The sequence below is a fragment of the Borostomias antarcticus genome, assembly GCF_949987555.1.
Source record: "Borostomias antarcticus genome assembly, chromosome: 1".
Taxonomy (NCBI): domain Eukaryota; kingdom Metazoa; phylum Chordata; class Actinopteri; order Stomiiformes; family Stomiidae; genus Borostomias; species Borostomias antarcticus.
Window position 1 is genome coordinate 21073974 of NC_140234.1, and position 25000 is coordinate 21098973.

The window sequence follows — 25000 nt, forward strand, 5'->3', positions numbered from 1 at the left end:
ACCATGCCTACTGTACGTACAGTACAAAGTGTATTGAAGGATCTGCAGCGCGTCGATAGCGCTGACTGACTGAACTATGCAGAGTACAGGGCTCATGACGGCTCTCTCTCTCTCTCTCTCTCTCTCTCTCTCTCTCTCGCTCTCTCTCTTTTCTCCCACCTGCTCTTCTCTCTCTCTCTCTCTCTCTCTCCCTCCACCTCTCTATGTCACTGCATCTATCTCCATCTCTCTTTCTCTCTCTCTCACTCTCCATGGCTCTCTCTCTCTCTCAGACTGCCAATGTGCCCTAACCATATAGCGATAGCGACTTCGGCTAACGGCGCGCTGTCGTTAGCCTGCTCTTACCAACGCGGTGGAATGAGGACTCAAACCCCCCCCCTCCCCCCGCCGCGCGGTACTTCCTGAGCCCCCCCGGCGTCCGAGAAGAGGTTTCCACGGCAACCGGCTCCTTCGGCGGCGGCCGCGCGAAACAGAGCCTCGGGGCCCCGCGGCATTGTGGGGCAGAGTGACTCGGCGGAACTTTCAGCCGTCAGGAACAGGATGGAGTCCAGACCGCTCTCCGTCGCTCCATCTCTCCGCTTCGTCCATCATCCCTCTCTCTCTCTCTCTGCCGGAGCTCGCTGTGTTGATGTTAGTGTTGCCCGCCGGAGCGTGAGAACAGTGAGAGCAGAGAAGGGAGCCAGCGGGAGACCAACTCCTTCCCCACAACTCGACCCAAATGAGCAGGGAATAGGAAAGAGATACCACACTGTACGCGCTCAACTCACAGTCTTTAACAGTTTTTAGACGACCAGGTGCTGTGTTAGATGTATGAAAAGGAAATAGCAGCAATCCAAATTCATTACTTCATGTGTGGCAAGCAGATGAATGAATTTGGAGTTCAGGGAGTAGGAATTAAATGTTGTGTTCAGGCGCTGAGTGTTGTACTGTAGTAGGACACGGTATCGGCAAACTCCAATGTCATCTCAACTAATGTAATTACTTTGTTTGCATTCCATTGTAAAAAGTGCTTGCTCTCTCTCTCCCCCTCTCTTTCTCTCTTTCTCTATCACTCTGTCACACACACACATATATACATACACACACATACAAACACCAGAATGTGTTCAGTCTATCCTACATTAGAGGATTAACAGGCCAGCTGCTAGGACTGACTGAGCCACACGCGCGCGCACACACACACACACACTAATCCCCCTTGTATTACCTTGTAGAGGGTCTGGACCCTGCTTGTCCCTACACACAGACAGAAAGAGAAAGAGTGTGTGTGTGAGAGAGAGAGTGTGTGTGTGTGAGAGAGAGAGAGAGAGAGAGAGAGTGTGAGAGTATGTATGTGTGTGTGTGTGTGTGTGTGTTTGTGTGCGTGTTTGAGAGAGAGACTTTTGATACTATTTTTTGAGAAACATCCCAAACACTCTAAAGCCATAGAATTATAATCTCAAATACCCATAAACACACACACACACACACACACACACACACACACACAGGTAGGGTGGAGAACAGGGAGAGCGAGACCTGGAGCTGTTAAGCGCCTCGGCGCATTTATTGGTGCAACCAAAACAAAAATAGGTGAACAAAAAACTCAGCCGCGGTCCCTCGGCTTCCTGGACTTCCTGGTGCATTCTTGGGGAAGCCTCCCGCCCCCTGGCCACGGGGAGGATGCCACAACTCACACAGTAGTATCTGGTACACAAAAATCAGCACATGATTACAACCGATAATCAATCATCCTCCCCAACAGTAGAGAGAGAGAGAGAGGGGGGGGGAGAGAGAGAGCGAGAGAGAGAGGCCGAGAGAGAGAGAGAGGTTTGCAGGTGATACACAGTGCTGTTCTATTAACGTTAGTGGGAGGAGCTTTGGTGGTAGGGGACAGGGGGGATTGGATGCCAGAGGAACGGAGCATGCTCAGTCTGTCCCTCCGCCCGCCAAGCCGCTCAGATCGTGCTTTCATCTGCACAGTTGAGAGAGAGAGAGGGAGAGGGAGAGAGAGAGAGAGAGAGACAGAGAGAGGGGGGGAGAGAGAGAGTGCATGTTAGCAGCTGCTGCTATCCTACTCTCACACACTCTCTCACACACACACACACTCACTATCTCACACACTCTTTTTCGTACGCTCACTGCACACACACACACACACACACACACAGATGGGACTAGAGCCATTCGGGGCGGACTGAGAGAGAAGGCATCTTCGGCAGCGTTAGCATGTAGCCCCGGCTAGCTTTAGCGCACAGCTAGCTCTTCTCTCTCTCTCTCTTTCTCCGTCCGAGCCGGGCAGAGCCCCCCCCACACCCCCTCCTCTCTCTGTGCCCCCCCCGCATGGGCATCAGGCCCCAGACCCCGGGACCACAGCACCTGCCGCTCGACATGCCAAGGGATGACTGGCCGTCGGAGCGGGGAGACCTGGCTATGGGCATCGGACTGCGCTTATTGCACTAATGAAAGGTTTCAAGCTCGCCTGGTAAGGACTGCAGATGTAATCCTTTTTTTTTATCTACGTGGCGGATAGGAAGAGAGCGATGGAAGCGTTTGTTGTTGAGTATTGAGTATTTGTTGAGTACGTGCCCCATGTCAACTACCTCTTTATAACTTCCATCCATCGCTTGCTTTCTTTCTTTCTTTCTCTCTCTCTCTCTCTGTCTCGTGCCATCTGTTTGTTCTCCCCGCCTCGATGGCGAGTTCCCCCTGTCCGAGCGCTTATCACATGACTGCCAGCAAGAGAGCATCGCACCTCTATTCTTCTCCTCTCCTCCCCTCTCCTCTCTCCTTCTCTCTCCCCCCTTCTTCTCTTCTCTCCCCTCCTCTCTCCTCCTCTCCCCTCTCTCCTCTCCTCCTTCTCTCTCCCCCCCTCTTCTCTCCTCTCTCATCCTCTCCTCCTCTCCCCTCCTCTCTCCTCCTATCTCCTCTCCTCTCCTCTCCCTGCTCCTCCCCTGCCTGTGGTCCTGGATATATCCTTCTCTCTCCCCCCCTCTCCTCTCTCCTCCTCACCCCCCATCTCCTCCTCTCCTCTCCTCCCCTGCCTGTGGTCCAGTACACCGCTGTGTTCACCCGCTGGGCGTGTTTCTAGTCCAGTGTGTGTGTGAGGACGCAGAGAGCAGCAGCAGCCTGCCGTAGCACCTCGCCTCAGCTAGCACGCTAAGGGATCGCTGCTAGCGCGCTGAGGGCTCTGCTAGTGCACTGAGGGCTCCCTGCTAGCGCGCTGAGGGCTCCCTGCTAGCGCACTGAGGGCTCCCTGCTAGCGCGCTAAGGGCTCGCTGCTAGCGCGCTGAGGGCTCCCTGCTAGCGCGCTGAGGGCTCCCTGCTAGCGCGCTGAGGGGTCCCTGCTAGCGCGCTGAGGGGTCCCTGCTAGCGCGCTGAGGGCTCGCTGCAACTCCTACTGCACCGGTCTGTCCCCTGAGCTAACGCTAATTGCTAACTGGATAACGGCTAACAGGCTAGCGCCATGGCCGTTAGCCCTCACAGGGACGGTATCCTAGCCTAGCGCTTACATAAGCCTGCGATGCCCTTTTTAGATGCTAGGATGGTTATTCTGTGCTTAGCAGGCGAGGGCTTCTGTTTGGGCCGGCACTGGTTTTGCAGAAGCAGATTAGACTAGACACTATATCTTTATGCGAGTACCACTGGCTATTGTGTTACTGTATGTACAGTAGCTTTAAACCTTGAACCTGCTAGAATAGAATAGAATGTTTTTATTGTGCCAAGGTACAACGTAATTAAATTAGCCTCAACCTGAGTGTGCCGGACAACATACAACATCACAGTGTGCGGACAACATCACAATACACAGACAACATCACACAATACGAATATAACAGTCTAACCTCACACATAATATACAGACAACATCACACAATAAGAATATAACAGTCTAACCTCACACATAATATACAGACAACATCACACAATAAGAATACAACGTTGGCAATAAGAATAAATAAAAATAAGAATATATAAAATATAAAATGTTGCGCTGGATGAAATATTGCACAGTGTGTGTTAGGCGAGGGGGGGTTGTGTTCCCTATTACTGTATGTCTACCACACATACTCAAGATCAGCCTACAGATGTTAGCTACTGTGGATTTGCAGTTACCTGCTGGTGCACGCATTCACACACACACACACACACACACACACACACACACACACACACACACACACACACACACACACACACACACTTACATACAGCAGGAAAACTTGCCAAACCCTCGCGCATGCGTTGGGGAAGTGTTCTTACAGCTACTGTAGCTTCAGGGGACCTGAACCTCGTCCCGACAGCACCAGACCACAGCTAGCCAGCCCTGCGTCAGGAACCCGGAGGACGTTCAAGTTCCCCCGTCAGGAAGGAAGCAAGGACTGGAATCAAAATGACAGGAACCACCAAACTCTCTAATGGAGACAGCGTCTGCTGGGGACACCTCAATAACCAGAGACTCTGTGCCACTAGCAGCTCCATAGAGAACCTGAGCAGAGAAAAGTTGAGCTCATTCACTAGCTAGGAATACTATGTGTGTGTTTCATATCAGATATGAACGGTGTAGAGATGGGTTGAATTATGCCAGAATGGGTAGAATTACACTGATTCTCTTGTATGATAAAGGCATCTGCTGTGCTGCAGATTTCCTCTGTTGCTTTGAACTCTGGTGCTGTGCTGTTATTGTCCTTGTCTTAACACGTGATCACATGAAGGACCGTGGTATATATGCCCATCACAAAGCGGTCTGTATGGAATGTATCCTGTCCACACACACTGTGTGCATCAGCCCATAATCCCCCCTGACGCCACCCACGCCAATCGTGGGTGGCGGCTACGTGCTCAGCTGGCGTCGGTAGGGTGCCGTCAGGGTAGAGACTCGCGGCTCGTACCTCGGACGCCACGGCGCCGTCACCGTGGAAACACAATGTCACCACCGTGGAAACACAAGGGTGTTTCCCTTGACGAAACGCCGGCGTGTACCCCTGGACAGGGCAATGGAGGATGGAGAGAGATAGAGAGAGAACGAGGGAGGAGGGTGGGGAGCAGGACGGCGAGCGAGTCTTAACGAGGACATGCAAATTGTTTGTGACGGCGTTCTGCCACACGGACCCCTGGTGGTGGTCTCGATGCCCAGAGGGGCAGTCTCCTCAAAGCTTCTCTTAATTTTTTAAATTTAATTCATCACCAGATCCGAAGGGGGGTCTTTATCTGGCCACACGGTGACCCCCCCACCCCCTCCGTCAACAAATCGCACAACAATCAGAATTGCTTGACTGGGGCTACATTTCCTGGCTTGAATTATTTCCCCAGTCCGCCTCTAGTCGCTGAGGAAAACTGTTCCCTGCATTCATCCCATCCCAGCTGTCCTCCTCAGGGGGCAGCCAGGAACAGTGGGCGTCCATCGCTCATGGCGCCCGGGGACCAAGTCCAAGTGCTCAGTCCGAGTCCGTGTCAGGAACCAGACTGAAGAGCATTTGTTCCTCTGCATATTTTTCGTATCAGATTCTGTTCTGCAAACAGGGGCAGAACATGCAAACTCCACACAGAACGGCCCGGAGACCTCCTTGCTGTGAAGCGACAGTACTAGGTACTGCGCCACCGTGCCGCACCTGAGCGAGTTTGCGATTCGGTGTCTTGCTCAAGGACACTTCGGCACAGGAGCAGGGATCGAAAAGGGGACCTTGTGATTCGCAGCCGGCCGCTCTACCTCTCGAGCTAGATGCTGCATTACTGCATTGGACGAAGACGCCATTTTTTGGGGGGCGAGCTGAGGAATATTAGCGAGGACATGGATGGCAATGGACAGTAGGATCATGGATGGATAACCATTGGGAATGCACAGTAGGATCATGGATGGATTACCATTGGGAATGTACAGTAGAATCATGGATGGATTACCATTGGGAATGTACAGTACGGTGGATGGGTGCCAAATTTCCTCCTACGGGGATTATCAAAATGCATATCCATATATCTATCTAACCATTGGGAAGTGTAGGGTGGTTTACGGACAACCATTGGGAAGGAGGTGCAAGGGGTGCGAGACCCCTTACATGAGCAAAAATGCGCCCTGTCTTTGAATGTAAGCATACAGTGTACAGTACATGATGCCCTCCGATAACGCTCGGTCCAGCCAAGACACGTAGCCTTCTGGACTTCCGCATTTACAGCAACACATCCTCTGCAGTCACACTGATTCAATCTAATTGATCTAAGCAGCGAAGCCTCTTTGAGGCCCGTCTGTTTGGGTGTGATGGACGTCCTGGCCTCCAGCAGAGCAGACGTAACCTTAGTCAGCGAACCGGGAAAGACTTAAGCCGTGATGTATGACTGACGTAGCCTAGCCTAGCGCAGCCCGTCCCTGCTAATCCAGATTTACGACCGGTCTCTGTGGGACAGCCGGCTATCTCTGGGTGTCCTACTTCCCACCACACACCCAGAATCCCCCTCTCTATGACAGATGTGTACATGTAACGTGACTGTGTCTCTCTCTCTCTCTCTCTCTCTCTCTCTCTCTCTCTCTCTCTCTATTTCTGTTGATCTCTCTGTTTCTCTGTTTCACACTCTCTGTTTCTCAGTTGTCTTCTTTCTCTCTTTCTTTCTCTCTTTATCTGTTTCCTTCTCTCTCTCTTTCTGTTTCCTGCTCTCTTTCTCTTTCTCTCTCCTCTGTTTAATTTTCTCTCTGTTTATCTCTCGCTCTCTCTGTCTCTGTTTCACACTCTGTTTATCAGTTTCCTTCTTTCTCTCTTTCTCTCTTTATCTCTTTCTCTTTATCTCTTTCCTTCTCAATTTGTTTCCTTCTCTCTCTTTCTCTCTCCTCTGTTTCTCTCTCCTCTCGGTTTAATGTTCTCTCTGTTTATCTCGCTCTCTCTCTGTCTCTCTTTTTCTCTCTTTGTACACAAACACACGACAATCTATAAAGGAACAAACACACACATTCAATCCATCAACAGACAAACTCAGTCTTCTCCCCCAAAGCATCGTCTTCTGTGTGAGAGCTTGATTACTGTCCGTCGCTCTGACGATGCTGGGAGCGTTTATAAAGGACAACCGACCCTTTAGCCCCGCTCATATTCTGTCGTCGTCACTGTGGCGTCCATATTGATGATGTATGCTCTGTGGGTGTGGCAAGATGGCGCCGACTTGGACAGCCGTGGCGTTGTGGTGTGCTTTGTAATGTGTTTTGTCCCAGTTTGTGTCCTGAAAAACCTCCTACACGAGAGGAACTTGTTAGTATTAGGAGAACAACTCCTTAGACTTTATACCCGATATACTCACCAACTGTGAGGATTTGCTAGATATCCTGGTCAGAGGTACCGCTGTCTTCGCCCACGCTGGGAGATGGTTCCGGCGCAAGCGGGGGAGGCTTTCTAGACACGGTTCAAGAACACCTCTACCTGGAATTTTCCTAGCTAATGTTCGCTCGCTAGCCAACAAGATGGATGAACGCCAGCTGCTAGTAGCTAAAAACAGAGACTTCTGCTCCTATCGTTCACTGAGACTGATGCGGCCGGAACAACCTGGAGCTTAACGCTCTAAAGACAGGGGAAATGGTGGTGGATTTCAGAGCCTTGTCCAGCGCTTGTGTGTGTGTGTGTGTGTGTGTCAAGTGTGTGTGTCAAGTGTGCAAGTACGAGGTGCTTGTGAACAGGCACTCGTGAACTACAGTATTTTGTTGTTGCACTTCAGTTGTTGTTGATATTCTGTGATATCATATTTTTGGCAGCAGTGTTAAGCGTTGAGTAGTGCCAACATCACAGTTATTTGTCACTGGTCTGGAATAGCAGATTAGTAGTATTGGGACACAGTAGTGTGGCGCGGATGTGTTTGGCTGGGAAGTGTGGTCATCGCAAAATGGATTGATTGGAAAGATTCAGAGGTCACTGAAAAATGTCAGTCTAAAATAGGCACTGTATGGATTTCTCTGTCAAAGGGCATCGATTGCAAAATATTGTACATTGTCGCTATTTGATAATACAATGGAATTATGATTATGAGAATATAGAATGTGGATTTGAATAATATGTTTTATTACTGTACATGTGAAGATCACAATTTATGATTATTTTTTTTCGGTTGATAGCCGGAAGTTCACTCTACCTGACAGTGACAGTAGCTGACAGTTTGACAGACCATAGTCATATAGTCAAACTGACACCGAGGACACTGAGGACAAGCAGATCATGTTTGTTTTGAGTTTGGCCAGGCATGCACACACACACATAAACACAAAAACAGATGCACACACCACACACACACACACACACACACACACACACACAAAACACACACACCACACACACAAACACAGCTACTGTACAGCTGAATTTAGATGAGCATTGATTTATTTTCTGATTAATCTGTGTGTGTGTGTGTGTGTGTGTGTGTGTGTGTGTGTACCTCTATACTGTATGTGTGTGGTTATATGTGGGTTTTCCTTTTAAGAACATACTGTAACTTCCAGGCTTATTCACTGTCAAACCAAAGGCACATCAGAATAACGTAGCATGATACTGTACATACATTTCTGGAAACCAATGTTCTTATAAACAGTGAATATGTCCCCTATGTGTTTTATACAGTATTTCATTCACATATGCATACATTGGTATATGGTTACACAGTTAACCCTTTGATACTTTGAAGCTACGTAAACCCACAACATGTAGTCTAGGGGCCAATCCAGATTTTGGTTCAAATATTAGTGGTAACAGAATGTTAATAGGGTCAATATGAAAACATGAATACATGATAACCTCTCCACCTTTGTAGCTTAATGACTTTTGTAATGGAAAATTCAAAATGGCAGACCAGTGTGCTGGTTACCACAGACTGGTAGAACATCCGCAGCAGCCTGCTACACAGTTTTTCTCTACATTATTACTTATCTAATGATCATAACTAACCTTAACAGGCCACTCCTAATTGGACCAGCTGCTCCAGTTTGTTACATTCGTCATAGGGCTTCTGTTAGTGTGTTTGGGCATCACTCCTAATTCCAGTACATTAAACATTGATATTTATAAAAAATTATACATTTAGAGTGGTATTCCATAAAGTGAATGTTTAACATATGGATTGAGTTAAGGTTTATATTTAGTGCTAGAGCCTAGTGTACTGTAAGTGGGGTCCTGTGGTGTGGGGGTGCTGAGAAAATGTATTTTGATCCAGCATTGGGGCTCAATTAACTTTGTTCAATTAACTCTTAACAGTTGAAACTCATTACATTGTCACGCAAATACAATAGTAGTTACATCGGCTCGCAGCTCGGGAGGCAGAGCAGCTGGCTGGGAATCGCTAGGTCCCTCGGTGTGCTGCTGAAGTGTCCTTGAGCAAGACACTGAACCCTGAAATCGCTCACGTGCGGCACGGTGGCACAGGACCTGTTATTGTCACCTCACGGCAAGAAGGCCTCCGGGCCTTTCCGTGTGGAGTTTGTATGTTCTCCCCGTGTTCTCAAGGGTTTCCTCCCGACAGAACCCAATACGAGAAACATGCGGAGGAACAGATGCTCTGCCGTCCCTGGACTTGGCCCCCGGTGACCGCAGATGCGCATGTGTGTGTGTGTGTGTGTGTGTGTGTGTGTGTGTGTGTGTGTGTGCGTGTGTGTGTGTGTGTGCGTGCTTGTGTGTGGTTGTCATGTGCTCATCACTGTGGCGAATAAAAAGACGTGCGAGGTCCTGAAATGATCTGCAACTTTTTATTAGTTCTAGGAACAAGTTCCTTGAACTAAAAGTATCGGGGGCTTTCTGGTGTGAACGTACGTAGCTATTGAATGCAGTCTTTAAGCAAAAGTGTCTTTACAGTACTGTAGATCATGTTGATATGCAGATGAGAACATTCTCTGAAAAGCTCAGAATTTACAATACACTGGCTATAGGCATGTTAAAATGTGTACTAGGGTCAAAGACAAAATGTGTAAATTCGGTGTCCCCAGGTCATCAATTTAACATAAAAAGATAAACATGTATACAGTAAATATAATATTAAATCACTCTCATCCTTCTTTTGACCCAGTAATATTTGTGTTGCAAAGTATTAAATTAAGGGAAAATGTAGAAATTCATCCTAAAAATATAAATGTACACCCATGGCATAACTGTGTGTTTGCAACAATACATTAAAAAAACGGATGACATACTGTATCCAAAAAATATTGAAAAACTTTTGTCCCGACTTTTGTGCTTCATCAATGTCATTCGGTATAACAAAGGTCAAAATGGTGTTCGGAGAGCACAGACCTTCACCCATGAATGCATTAAGTGGCTCTGTGCGCTCACACTGCGTCCTTTAGGTCAAGAGCTCTATGCCGGTCCAAACCCAGTGAGCTCTATGCCAGTCCAAACCCAGTGAGCTCTATGCCGGTCCAAACCCAGTGAGCTCTATGCCAGTCCAAACCCAGTGAGCTCTATGCCGGTCCAAACCCAGTGAGCTCTATGCCAGTCCAAACCCAGTGAGCTCTATGCCAGTCCAAACCCAGTGAGCTCTATGCCAGTCCAAACCCAGTGAGCTCTATGCCAGTCCAAACCCAGTGAGCTCTATGCCAGTCCAAACCCAGTGAGCTCTATGCCAGTCCAAACCCAGTGTCTCTGTGAGATTCCTATGTCGTAATACGGGCGTTTCAATTTCCCCCTATTGACAATAAATGAGGGGAAGGTTGCGCCCCTGATCCAAAAAATGAATTGGAGGTGAATGGCCGGCCGTGTTTAGGCGGACCGTGGACCCGCCCTGTGATTCGGATTTCCTCCGTTGGTTTCCAGAAACATTGTCCAGAAGTCAAAATAAATAATACAAGAATCAGGGGTTTGTCTTTGTATATGCAGTGATTACTATCATTAAACTATTAGATAGGCTGGGTTATCATACCAAAATATAAACTAGAGACATGTAGAAAGACAAAAAATACCAATGTTCTAGTCACCTTAGATGGCACCAAAATGTGGATTGGCCCCTGGACCACATATCTGTCAGTCCTTTAAAGCGTGGTTTGGGTTGCAGTGTTCTGGGCTGATAATGGTCAGTGTGATGGTGAAGCCAGAGGAAGGGTACAGGCCAAGGCTCTTTGACAGCAGCGCAAACTCTTCCATAACGAGACCTGAGTTGTAATTTTGCTCCACGTGGATTGGCTTCACAGAGAGGAGTGAATCTATCACTTCGCCTGCTGTAACTCATCAGTCTCTACTACGTAAGAACCTGTCTGCCCTAAAAAAAAAGAAATTACTGCACATCAGCACAGCAAGGCGGCCCCGCGATTGGCCGCGCCGCAGTTTCGCTCGGCAGAGACGCGCTCTCTGGTTGGCTCCTCCCCGACTCTGCTGTCTGCGCGCTGCGGCGTGATTGGTCACTGCCGGCTCAGACCATATGGTGCTATGTGCAATCAGCAGAAGAGATCCCCAGGGGGGATTGGTGTTCGGCGCTTCTCCAGAGAAGATGATCTGTGTCGGGGCTGCCGAGCACGGAGCAGTATAGCGCTCTGAATGGAAAAACGACAGAAAACATAGAGGTTATTATGTGCAGAGGCCGTGCACTGAGGTATTTTATAAGCCAGCATGTTTTTGAAAATGGATGCTGTTCATAGAGTATAATTGACCAGAAGTTGCAAGCTAAGCTCGCATTGTGATGTGTGAAGGAACGGCCTTGGTAGAATCTGTAGTAGGGAATACGCATCATCTGTTTTAATTTTTTTTGTCTGACATGTTTAAGTAAACGGATAGTTGATCGCACCGTTATTTGCATTAGCTCGTTAACAGTAAATTTTAAAGGCGAATTCAAAGGAAATTATGCAAAGATCACTGAACAAAAGAAAAGCAACACTGCTTTCCCTAAAACACATACAGTTAAAACACATAAATATGGGATCTCAGTTAAAACACATAAATATGGGATCTCAGTTAAAACACATATATGGGATCTCAGTTAAAACACATGGGATCTCATCCCTCTGAGGGGTTGGTCTGGTATCCTGGGGTCAACTAAGGTCATCGGGGTTAATGAGAGGTCTTCTGTTTGTTGAAATGGAAGGCTGGGCTCCTTGTGTCCTGTTATCCTGGCTGGACTGCAGGATGGGGGGGGGGCGGACATGGGTCATCTGGGTTCTGATGTCAGAGAGTGTTCTGATGTGGTCAGGGCCGCTAAAAATACCAGTGAGGAGAGAGAGGTAGAGGAACGTAGAGAGCGGTAGAGAGGTGGAGAGCGGTAGATTTAGGTAGAGAGAGGTAGAGTTACTGAGAGAGCCAGAGTGAGAGGTACTGTAGAGTGAGGTAGAGTGAGGTGGAGAGAGATAGAGTGGGGTGGAGAGAGGTAGATTTAGGTAGAGAGAGGTAGAGAGAGGCAGAGTGAGGTAGAGAGAGGTCGAGAGAGGCAGAGTGAGGTAGAGAGAGGTCGAGTTAGGCAGAGTGAGGTAGAGAGTGGTCGAGTTAGGTAGAGTGAGGTAGAGAGAGGTAGAGTGAGGTAGAGAGAGGTAGAGAGGCAGAGTGAGGTAGAGAGAGGCAGAGTGAGGTAGAGAGAGGTCGAGTTAGGCAGAGTGAGGTAGAGAGAGGTTGAGTTAGGTAGAGTGAGGTAGAGAGAGGTCGAGTTAGGCAGAGTGAGGTAGAGTGAGGTAGAGAGAGGCAGAGTGAGGTAGAGAGCGGTCAAGTTAGGCAGAGTGAGGTAGAGAGAGGGGATCTGTAAACAAGCAGGTGAGGCAGGGACAGAGTGTGAAGGCAGAAGGTGGCGCTGCTTGTCTGTCGTTATACTGCAGTGGAGAGGAGAGGAGGGGTGTGTGAGAGAGGGAGAGAGGGTCTTGTGTGTGGATGTGTGTGTGTGTGTGTGTGTGTGTGAGAGAGAGAGAGAGAGAGAGAGAGACAGAGAGAGAGAACAGAAGGCAGAGGAGAGGAGAGGAGGAGGTTGTCTGTAGGCTAGGACACAGGAGAGAGGAGAGGAGGGGGTTGTCTGTAGGCTAGGACACAGGAGAGAGGAGAGGAGGGGGTTGTCTGTAGGCTAGGACACAGGAGAGAGGAGAGGAGGGGGTTGTCTGTAGGCTAGGACACAGGAGAGGAGAGGAGAGGAGAGGAGGGGGTTGTCTGTAGGCTAGGACACAGAGGAGAGGAGAGGAGAGGAGAGGAGAGGAGAGGAGAGGAGAGGAGAGGAGAGGAGAGGAGAGGAGAGGAGAGGAGAGGAGAGGAGAGGAGAGGAGAGGAGAGGAGAGGAGGTATTTGGGGGAGGGGCAGCAGGCTGCCTGGCAGGCCGGGAGGGGGTGGTGTGACATGCAGGAGCCGGCGTGACGTCGGCGCCTCCATTCATGGAGAGCGTGAATAAGTGACGAGTGGGCGGGGCCTCTGCACCAAACAGAGGCTATTATGCAAAACGGCAAGTGGTGGCACACATAGCTCCGCCCCGGCCCTACCGCAGCATCAGAGACAGAGAGAGAGAGAGGGAGAGAAAACGAGAGAGAGAGAGAAGAGGAAGAGAGGGAGGGGCTGGGAAAGGCAGATAGAGGAGATACAGCAGAAAGGGTGGGAGCGAGAGGAGAGAGAGGGAGGGAGAGACGTGCCTGTGAATCATCCTGCAGAGAGAGAGAGAGGGAGAGAGAGAGAGAGAGAGAGAGAGAGGGGGGAGGGGAGGGGGTCTTGTCTAAAGAAGGGACGCGCTCCAGTGATTTCCGAGTGTTATGGCGCCTATGTCTGTCTAAACGAGCCCATGTTCAGAGCGCTCTGTTTGGGATGCTCTCCTCCTCTCTCTCCTCCTCCTCCTCCTCCTCCTCCTCCTCTCCGTCTCGTGCTGCTCTCTGAATGAATGAATGGATGAATGAATGAAGCAGAGCGAAGCAGATCGTGTGGGCTCAGTCCTTAATGGCTACCAGGTTTGTGTTCATATTTGATTCAAACTCTCTGTGTGTGTGTGTGTGTGTGTGTGTGTGTGTGTTTCTGTACATTTGCTTGTACGTGTGTGTATTTGCTTGTCTGTGTGATGATGTTGAACAAGGAGCGTGCGTTATCCTGCCGTGGCAGACGTTCTAATGAGCATTAGCTTAGCCTCGGCTCATGAGCAACACAAGCCCTGTTTATTGGTTTTCATTGTGCAGCTCAATGGGTGCATGCTAGCCCGCGTTAGCATCAAAAGTTGTATGTGTTTCAGTGGAGGATATGTTAGCGTTAGCGTTGACGGTTGTCGTACCACAGCGGGGGCAGACTGTGGATTCAGCTGTCTGGGTTTTGGAGGGTAGTGTGTGTGTTTTTTTTCTCAGCACATATGGATCAAAGAGAATGACCTCAAACCTCTCTAGCGTGCCCTGCCCTCAACAGCCAATGAGATTAGGCTGCTAATAGCCAACTATCTAATCAAATGAAAGAGGTTGAGGTAATAATGGTTGAATAATGCGTGGAGATGCTGATTGGACAAGATAGGCATTCGTCCATGTCCACTCATGTTGACCGTCATTACTCGTCTACTGTACATCCTGAATGTTCCTCACAGCAGGGATCACGGCATTAGACGCAGAAATATTTGCCTAGAGTGGTTTGTTTGAAATGGTGTTGATAACGTTGATATTGTGTTCTGGATGGATCAGTTGGTGATTGGTCGGATCAGTTTGGGTGTGATGTAAATTGATCCTGTAACCTTGTACTGAAACCAAACTGTCTTTCGACCACTGTAAATCCCCACTGGTAACGAGGACGGCCATGTCGATCACCATTAAAGGGGTCAAGATAAAGGGACGTGACCTCATGCAGAGAGCAGGCTGGTCCCTTTAAATGATGATGTCATTTGACCTTTGACAGCCGGGTATAATGCAGAGGTGGATTGAGTACAGCAGTAGTGAGCATGTTGGAACATGGTCTCCACACTGCCAGAGCCCGTCCTCTCTCACCTGCAGCACTGACTAGATACATGTTTTGTAATAGTTTCATAAGGCTTCATTATGCAGAAAGTCTTAAAGGCATGGGTTCAGATTCTGATTTTTATTTTGGCCAAGTAGGCTAAGCACCTATGAGGATTTTGCCTAAGTCTGTTGGTGCATGACAAGAAAATAAGATACAAAATTAAATTAAATTAAAAAAATAACATAGAACAAGACAAAATACAATAATGAAGTGATACAGTACAATGCATAGGGTATTGTGCTAGTTGCTAACTGTATACTTAATGTACTGCATACACAACCACTAAAAGTCTTCTCGATCTTACAAAGCCATCTGTGATTTTCCGTATACCAGATGTAGAATATAGGAATAGCTAATGAATAAATGTACTGTATAGCTACTCTATGTCTCACTTGAACAGGAGCCTATGTAGCTTGTAGAGCTGGTAGATTTGCCTCCTCATTTGAATGCTATCGTAACCACTCTTTTTGAAAAGCAAATCGTATCTGACATGATGAGGGGTATAAGAGACCAGCAGTGATTTGCATTTCTGGCCTGAGGCTACCAGACTCGTAGCGTTTGCAAGTGACAGTATGTTGTGTATACAGTATGTCCACCTACTGTACCTGGTTAGTTCTTTCGAACTATTCTTTAAGTTAGCCTTTGAATACAAACAGTCACACACTAAACTGGGGGAGATAGATTTACTGTAGGTTAATCAGATGTGGCAGAAGGTACTCGATTTTCTGCCATCAACCTGACAAGAGACTACAGATGAAAATTAGCCGGTTGGCTGTATCCGGCATACAGTATTTACATGTATTTATGTATTTATTTAAATGTTTATTCATATGTGCTGTCCCTATTTTAAATAAATAAACTTAAACTAAATGTAGATAGTGTGACTCACCCCTCAGTCACTGCCTGTCAGTGTCCTGGTGAATGAGCCATGATCAGGTGATCAGAGTGTGAACGCAGGGGGTTGTGATGTGAGAGAGGGTTGAAATATGTGAGCGAGTGTTGAAGGATGTAGGAGGATTACAAGATGTAGGAGGATTAAAAGACGTAGGAGGATTAAAAGACGTAGGAGGGTTGAAGGATGTAGGAGGGTTGAAGAATGTAGGAGGATTAAAAGATGTAGAAGAATGTAGGAGGGTTGAAGAATGTAGGATTAAAAGATGTAGGAGGGTTGAAGAATGTAAGAGGGTTGAAGAATGTAGGAGTTTTTAAGAATGTAGGAGGGTTGAAGAATGTAGGAGTCTTGGAGAATGTAGGAGGGTTGAAGAATGTAGGAGGGTTGAAGGATGTAGGGGGGTTGAAGAATGTGAGCGAGGGTTGAAGGATGTAGGAGGATTAAAAGATGTAGGAGGGTTAAAGAATGTAGGAGGGTTGAAGAATATGAGAGAGGGTTGAAGGATGTGAGAGTTGAAAGACGTGAGAGAGGGTTGAAAGATGAGAGGATTGAAAGATGAGCGAGAGAAGGTTGTTAGATGTGAGAGATTTGAAGGATGTTGGAGAGGGTTGAAGGATGAGAGAGAGTTGAAAGAAGTGAGAGAATTGAAAGATGAGAGGGTTGAAGGATGAGAGAGAGTTGAAAGAAGTGGGAGAGTTGAAAGATGTACTGTAGGAGGGTTGAAGTATGAGGGTGTTAGACATGGCTTGGCGAAGCTCTCCAGAGACCTGTGGTCTGAAGGATTGAAGACCTTGGCTTTATCTTAGTGAGTTGATGCAAATCTGCCTGAAAGGTGACCGTGACTCAAATTAGATTTTGTCCGATTAATCGGAGCTGATAGGACATTTTAGTATTATTGGCTGAACTGGGCTCCGATATTGGCCAATGGCTGCGCTGTCTCCGCCCGTTGTAAGTAGACTATATTCAAATGATGTAGGCCTCATTCACCAAATCACACTTAATCAATCAATCAATCAATCAATCAAAGCTTGATTTGTACTGTATAGCGCATTTCATACCCAGAGGCAACACAATGCGCTTTGAATGTTCCATTACATTTTTATGTGATATACTTTACATATGTATATATATTAAAGATATTTTAGCTTTAAGCTACAGTATGTTGAACTAATTGACAAGGATCTGGACCACAGCCACCCAGCAACTGATGTAAAGGAGTAGGCTTCTTCATTTGAACTTGATTGAAGACAAAAATAAAGAAAAGGGGGGATTTAATTAAATGTCCTGGATATACCCTTCTACTCTTGGGTGTGAGGAAGACATTCCTAGAGATTGTCCGCAGCAAAACATAATCATTCATAGAGGAAATAAATAGTGAAGGAAATATATTCTGCACTGTTGGACGTGTAGGCCTTACAGGTGAGATGGGGCAGGTGTGTGCAGGTAGAAGAGGCTTAAAGGCCTGAGGCAAGAAACCTGACAGCTAGGCCTCATCCCTGGAGTTGTCATTATTCTTTCCTTTTTAGCCTAGTTTGAGTTTAATGATGGCAATTTAATTGGCTTTTTCCTGGGAGGGAACGGGGAAAAAAACTATCGTTATTATATCAACCTTTAAAAATCCACTATCAATCGACCTCTAGCTCAAATTCAGCTAATACTGGTCAGGAGAACACACACACACACACACACACACATTAATATCAGATGTCCAGTAAGCACACACACACAGTTCATCCACTTTGCTATAAAAGGCAGCGTAGCATAGTGTGTGAGCATCCTGTGTGTGTGTGTGTGTGTGTGTGTGTGTGTGTGTGTGTGTGTGTGTGTGTGTGTGTGTGTAATAGGAGATGAGAGCTAGTGTACACTCGTCATCTCACTGTTATTTATGTAAGGTTGTGGATACTGCTTTATAATGCTGCTCTCACCTGTTTGGACTGAACTAGATAGAGAGTGTGACAGACAGACAGACACACAGACACATAGACACATAGACACATAGACAGACAGACAGACAGACAGACAGACAGACAGACAGACAGACAGACAGACAGACAGACAGACAGACAGAGACAAAGAAAGGATACTTTAATAAACCCTGTTGGGGGAATTTGGGGTTTCGGCAGTGGACTGGACTAGATGGGGAGTGTGTGTTTGGGCTGGACTAGATGGGGAGTGTGTGTTTGGGCTGGACTAGATGGTGAGTGTGTGTTTGGGCTGGACTAGATGGGGAGTGTGTGTTTGGGCTGGACTAGATGGGGAGTGTGTGTTTGGGCTGGACTAGATGGTGAGTGTGTGTTTGGACTGGACTAGATGGGGAGTGTGTGTTTGGGCTGGACTAGATGGGGAGTGTGTGTTTGGGCTGGACTAGATGGTGAGTGTGTGTTTGGGCTGGACTAGATGGGGAGTGTGTGTTTGGGCTGGACTAGATGGGGAGTGTGTGTTTGGGCTGGACTAGATGGTGAGTGTGTGTTTGGGCTGGACTAGATGGGGAGTGTGTGTTTGGGCTGGACTAGATGGGGAGTGTGTGTTTGGGCTGGACTAGATGGTGAGTGTGTGTTTGGACTGGACTAGATGGGGAGTGTGTGTTTGGGCTGGACTAGTTGGGGAGTGTGTTTGGGCTGGACTAGATGGTGAGTGTGTGTTTGGGCTGGACTAGATGGGGAGTGTGTGTTTGGGCTGGACTAGATGGGGAGTGTGTGTTTGGGCTGGACTAGTTGGGGAGTGTGTGTTTGGGCTGGACTAGATGGGGAGTGTGTGTTTGGGCTGGACTAGATGGTGAGTGTGTGTTTGGGCTGGACTAGTTGGGGAGTGTGTGTTTGGGCTGGACTAGATGGGGAGTGTGTGTTTGGGCTGGACTAGATGGGGATAATGTGTTTGAACCATTTTTTGGGGTCCTGTGACTTTGTTATTCGTCTGATGGTAAATGGACTGCACTTATGCAGAGCTTTTAACCAAAGTGCTTTACAATGGCCTCTCATTCACCCATTCGCACACACATTCACACACCAATGGTGGCAGCTGCCATGCAAGGTGTTAGCCTGCTCATTGGGAGCAATTTGGGGTCCCCAAGGACACTTCGACATATGGACAGGAGGAGGCGGGATTCAAACCGCCGACCCTACGATCATTGGACGACCCGCTCTACCACTGAGCCATAGCCGCCCCGATGCAGGAACTACACAGGCAAGGTCATCTCAGCGTCAGGGTTTTTTATTTGCCTGATGTAAACAAAAATAAAGTGGGATCGGCTTACATCCAAAATAAACAGCAAATGCCTCCGGCTCCTGTGTGAAAAATCTAATTAAAAAATAAAAGTCATGCCACTACCGTTTCACACGTCATTAGCTCTCTAAACACCCCACACGCCTACAACAAGAGGGTGTGTGAAGTACAGTAGCTAGCTAGCACATCCTGGAAACATTAATTATCAAAACAACAAAACACATATTGTGAAAAACGTGTAAATCATCAGAAAACATGAAGAAACATCTGTGACCTTCTGTCGTAAAGTCTGGTGTCTTACGGCATCAACCACAAGAGGGCGCTTGAAAACAACATACGCAGCCGGGCACAGACAAAACAGGAGTTAGTTCTTCAACAACAAAAAAGTGAATACATTTTGGCAAACTTAAACCATATAACAACCCTGTTACAGACACACACACACACACACCGACACAAACACACATGTCTGTCGAGTCAGAGAGAGTGTGAGGTGACGCTATAAGGACTAACAACATGGTGTGGGAGTAGACTGGCAGGTTAGAGGGATGGAGAGAGAGAAATCGGGGATGGGGAGAGAGAGAACGGAGGGATGGGGGACAGAGAGATGGAAGGAGTGTGGAGGTGCGCCAACGCCTTGCAGCATAGCAGCTGTTTCCTTGGCAGCTTTGAGGAAGTGCTGAACCTCCAGAAGGGCCACCGACCAGCTCACATCAAATGACGTTATTATTGTTATTGCTATTATATTATATTATTCATATATACTGTAGTACAACAGATTCATTTATTAGCCTACATATACAGAAAACCCTTTTTTTTCGGTGAAATCTTCGGTGAAATGTTTAAGGTTTACACATAGTGAACCATGAATCGTTGCAAAAGTGATATTTGTGACTTTTTTACCTGAATGCAGTTTTTTTAAAATGTGAAGGGGTTGGACAAGGGCTGAAAGTAGAGTAAAATGTTGCTCTTTTTTTTGTTTACCCCCACAGCATATGTTGTTTTTTAGTGGCGTTGTTGGCTAAAGCTGTTTCATGGTTTGTAAAAGGTCAGTACGAGTCCGTATCTGAAACCATCTGCTCCTCCGCCCCCACCCCGCCCCTTCACAGCACGGCTAGCAACTCGAACCGGAGCACGCCAGCCTGCTCGCCCGTCCTGCGCAAGCGCTCGCGGCCGCCCACGCCCCAGCAGAGCCCCGAGGGCGAGACCACCATGGTGGAGAAGGGCTCCGACCACTCCTCCGACAAGACCCCGCCCACCCCGGAGCAGCTGGCGCAGCGCGCCTACGGTCACTCTGTCCACCCCGGTACCGGCACTGGCACCGCCCGCAGCGCGGGCAAGAACTCCAAGGTGAGCACGCACACACACACACGCACACACACACACACACACACACATTGTGGTTTTTTTTTTGATGATGATATGGTCCACTGTATGGTTTTGACCAATAGTTCATCGCCACATATTAAAGTATCAATTTAGGCCCATAATGAATGCAGTCTGAACTTGCCTCGTCAGTCTTTTGTGTGTTTGGTTCTATTTTGCTCTGGGCGCCAGACGGTTAGCAAACACCCCTGTCTGTCCTGGGACGTTCTGACCCATCACCACATCCAATCTGGGATACATCTTTGTAGCCCGGTATCGTCCCACTTTTTTTTGTCCAATCAGGTAGTGATGAAAACTTTATTTCAAAATGTTATACATTGGAGTATACTATAACATTGTCAACCATAGTATGGTCCTTCTGACTGCCTGGGGTTACAATGTGGACCAGCAGCAGAGATGGTGACCATGATGATGATGATGATGATGAGGGTCAAAATGTTAAACGTATTAAACTATTCCAATTATCTTTTCCTCACAGTTGAGATTGACACCAGAGCAGAATGCTCTGAGATACTGTAGTTGGTTTGGAAAGTCTGCCATCTTAACTTGTAGTACTTTCTCACTAATACCTTTATGTATTTTTCACATTCTATTTCATGCTGACTGTGAAACCATTCTCAAGAATTTACTTATTGATTGCTGTCACTGTTCATGTTATCACATTATCATGTTATCACTTTATCACGCTGTTATTTTGTTAATTTAATCCTTTTGTTTACTGTTGTTAATTGAATGCACCGTTTAAATCATACATGCCGTTAATTTGAAGCTGTCATGGATTTTTTTTTTCTCCTTACGTACTTGCTGTTTAATTTTTTTTATTTTTTTTTCCATGGATTGTGATTTCTTTTTTCTTCTTCTCATGCATGCTAGTCTCACAAGCGACTTTCCAAAGTAAGCATCACTCTTCTCTGTTCTTCTCCTCCGTCCTGCTCCTAGCCTCCTCGTGCACTATGAGATGACCCACTACCCCTTCGCTGAGCTGGCGTTCTATGCTACGCTAACTCACCAGTGTGTCCCAGATTAACCCTAAGCAGCCATAGCCCGCCTATACCAACAGTATATGGGCCGGTTTACCAAACACAAATCAAGCTTAGTCCTAAATCAAAATACATGTAAATTGATAGTTTGCATTTAAAGGCTTTATCTGTGTTCAGGAAACCGACCGTGTGGTTGTTGTCATGCCGATAGACATGGCACAGATATGAGTTGGCTATAACTAATAGGTATGGGCAAGGCTAGGTTAACTCTACAAGGAATCTTTTCTTTGACCTAGCAAGATCTGATTGGTGTAGATCAGGCAGTATGGTGACGGCTTCATCTTTAGTAGCTACTATTGGTTGAGAGCCGATACAGTTAACACCTACGCTGTCTAATCCTGTCAGATTAAGAGGAGGGGCTAGGGGCTGATTTGGAAATGGGCCTGCTCTTCCATCCTATTTGCAATCTCACCCAACCTTACGCTCTAACCCCAAGACAACCTAACCTTCTCCATACCTAAACGACAGTGTTTCAACCTCAACTAGCCAACCCCTCCCCCCCCATGCCAACCCGTTCTACAAGAGGTGGCAATTCAGTTTTGATTCTGTGAATCCTGGAGAACAAACTGAGTTTGACCCTAAACCTCGCTACACACTACTGCTTGAAGTGTGAACTTTGACCCCGCCTATCCCTAACCTAACCCAGACTTCCTAACCTTGTCTAACCTGCTGTGTTCCTTCCTGCCCTGTGTTCACTTCCTGTCAACTGTTCACTTCCTGTCAACTGTTACGTTCCTCTTCATATTGAGGTTTGTTTTGATGCAGCACTGCGGTGTACTAGTCTAGGTTGTCCTAGAAAGAGCTCTTGTGTGTTCAAAGTTGCACCGAATATTGGCACCCTCACACACCTCTTGTGTTTACACACCGAAACACACACAGTTGCATGCAGAGATCGTTTGGTTGAATAGTTATTCAACCAAACGGGCCTTCCCTCTTTAGTCCTGACACAGTCAACTTGCAGCTCGCTCATCTTGTCTCTTCTCTGCGTTACGTGTGTGTGTGTGTGTGTGTGTGTGTGTGTGCGTGCGTGTGTGTGTGTGTGTCTCTTTTTCCTATTCATCTCTCATCTGCATGCCTTGCTTCTGTGTGTGTGTGTGTGTGTGTGTGGCATTTCCTTCCAGTATGACAGACTTAACCTGATTAAAGTAAGCATTCATCTCTTTATTCATTTGATTTCACCCCCACTCCATACCCCCCATATACAGAACAGTAAGCCCCCCGACCCTTGACCTCTGTGTGTGACATCATTGTTTCACCACATTGAAGCCCCAAATCCTACCTCTCTCTAGCACCCGCTAGCACTGTTTTCAGGAGTACGATGTATGTATGTATGTATGTATGTATGTATGTATGTATGTATGTATGTATGTATGTATGTATGTATGTATATATGTATATATGTATATATGTATGTACTGTATGTATGTATGTATGTATGTATTTATGTATTTATGTATGTATTTACAGTAGACTTGTTATGGTCGATAGTAAAATGGCCTAACAGCATTTTAAGCAGTATTTTTGGATATTTCATACTTAATAAACTGCTAGTGTTTATATTACTATATCTTTACTGTTGATTATTTTATCTCTTTAAAGGGTTACCATGGCATGTCACTGGGTATTTGTGGATTTGTGTGTGTGTGTGCGTGCGTGTGTGTGTGTGTGTGTGTGTGTGCATGCGTGTGAGTGCCTGCGTTGGTGTGTGTGCTAGTCAATTGATCTTAAGTAAGAATGCCAGAAATCGGTCACTATGTCCCTCAGTTTAACACAGATTCCCATATAGAGCGCTACTCTATGGCTTCCCAGAGGGAATATACATCACATACTGGTCAGAAGTGTGAATCTGAAAAAATCATAGATTCTCCAGTAATCTGTAGGTCACAGTGCCCTCTTGTGGTAGATAAGAGTAGAGGTATCCCTACAGGGCCACTGTCCCATCTCTCCTATAGCCCTGATTAGCCTTGGGACTACGGTAGGATTTCACCATGTTTCAAGATCACAGCAAGAATTGTTTTGTTTATTTTGTTGCATGTCAGACTGTTCCCTAACCAACACCTTTTCTCTCCTGCTCCTCTCCTCTCCTCCTCTTCTGCTCCCTGGCCTTCAACTCCTGGTTGTGAACACAGAAAAGCCAGAGCTGGTATAACGTGAGTCCATGTCTCTTCTTAAACACATTTCAGTCGTGCTGTGTAATGAGATGCTGTGAGATATGGAGGCTCTACAACTAGAGGCCTTTTCAATAAACACGCTCAGTTGTAGTCCCGGATTAGGCTTAATCTGTGTTGTCATTATGAGGTGCGTTACGAGTGGTGTGTTGTGGTGTATTATGAGTGGTGTATTACGAGGGATGTATCACGTGTGGTGTATTACGATTGGTGCATTATGAGTGGTGTATTACGAGTGGTGTGTTACTAGTGATGTATTACAGTACGAGTGGTGTATTATGAGTGGTGTATTATGAGTGGTGTGTTGTGGTGTATTATGAGTGGTGTATTATGTGTGGTGTATTCTGAGTGGTGTATTGTGATGTATTACGAGTGGTGTATTATGAGTGGTGTATTATGAGTGGTGTGTTGTGGTGTATTACGAGTGGTGTATTATGAGTGGTGTATTACGAGTGGTGTATTGTGATGTATTATGAGTGGTGTATTACGAGTGGTTTATTGTGGTTTATTACGAGTGATTAGTATTACAGTACGAGTGGTGTATTATGAGTGGTGCATTATGAGTGGTGTATTACTAGAGATGTGTATCGTTAGGATTTTATCGATACAGATATCAATACCAATATTGCTTGTTGATACCGATAGTTATCAGTACTCTTATCGATACTACTCTACCACTTTGAGCCTCATACACTGCCTGGGTCGATGGGACTTTCTGTCTCAGTTGCATGTCAAGCAGGTATGAGGGTGTCTGATAATGTGCCTCTGGAAGGAGGGTGGTAACTGGGGTTAAGGGCTGTGGTCATCTCCCTAAAGCAGGGGTGCCCAACACGTCGATCGCGATCGACCAGTAGGTCACAGAGGCTATGCTAGTAGATCTCGAGCCATTCAAAAGAAAAGCCATAAAAAAGGCGACTTTATGACGCGCGTTGAAGTTGTGTGTGTGGAGGCGAGCAGTCACGTCACCTCTCTGGTCCCAAATGAACAACGGTTTCCTCCTGCTCCTTTGTAGAATGTAGTGTGACCTTTTGTACTGCAGTTTAGCTGAGTATTTGAATGATTTCATGTGTGGGCTGATTTCAGCATTGATTAGGCTTGTATGTGTAGCTGATAGCTGATGGTAAAATCAATCAGAAACTAAACAAAGTCAGGATTATGCAGCCCTGGCTGATCCATTCAGTGCAAGTCAGCAGAGCGGCTTGTGCTGTGTGATTGAGCCATTTAAGTAGGCTAAAGACACCGTTCTGACAACCAGCTGACTTTTACCTGTTAAGGTTGTGCAAGGCATGTAACGTATTTAAGCAATAAACCACGAGAGGCCTTATAGTGATTTTATAACAGCTAGGGGGCGTTGTTAGGCACGACGCGAAGCAATGTAAAATATTAACATTTATTCAAAACGAAGCATCATTCCCTCAATTCCACCGAGCAAAATAGTTCCCTTAAGAA

The 25000-nt window shown here is 46.8% G+C and overlaps 1 protein-coding gene across 1 annotated transcript in view; it reads left to right on the forward strand.

Annotated features, from left to right (window-relative positions):
- Positions 1-25000, forward strand: part of LOC311317795 (protein Aster-B-like) — a gene marked incomplete at both ends in the record, with an annotated part of 55832 nt that overhangs the window by 13033 nt on the left and 17799 nt on the right. The window contains 2 exons of the mRNA XM_084448910.1: positions 20067-20307; positions 23513-23533. Coding sequence (XP_084305036.1) covers positions 20067-20307; positions 23513-23533 — 262 coding nt within the window. The remainder of the gene's footprint in view (positions 1-20066; positions 20308-23512; positions 23534-25000) is intronic.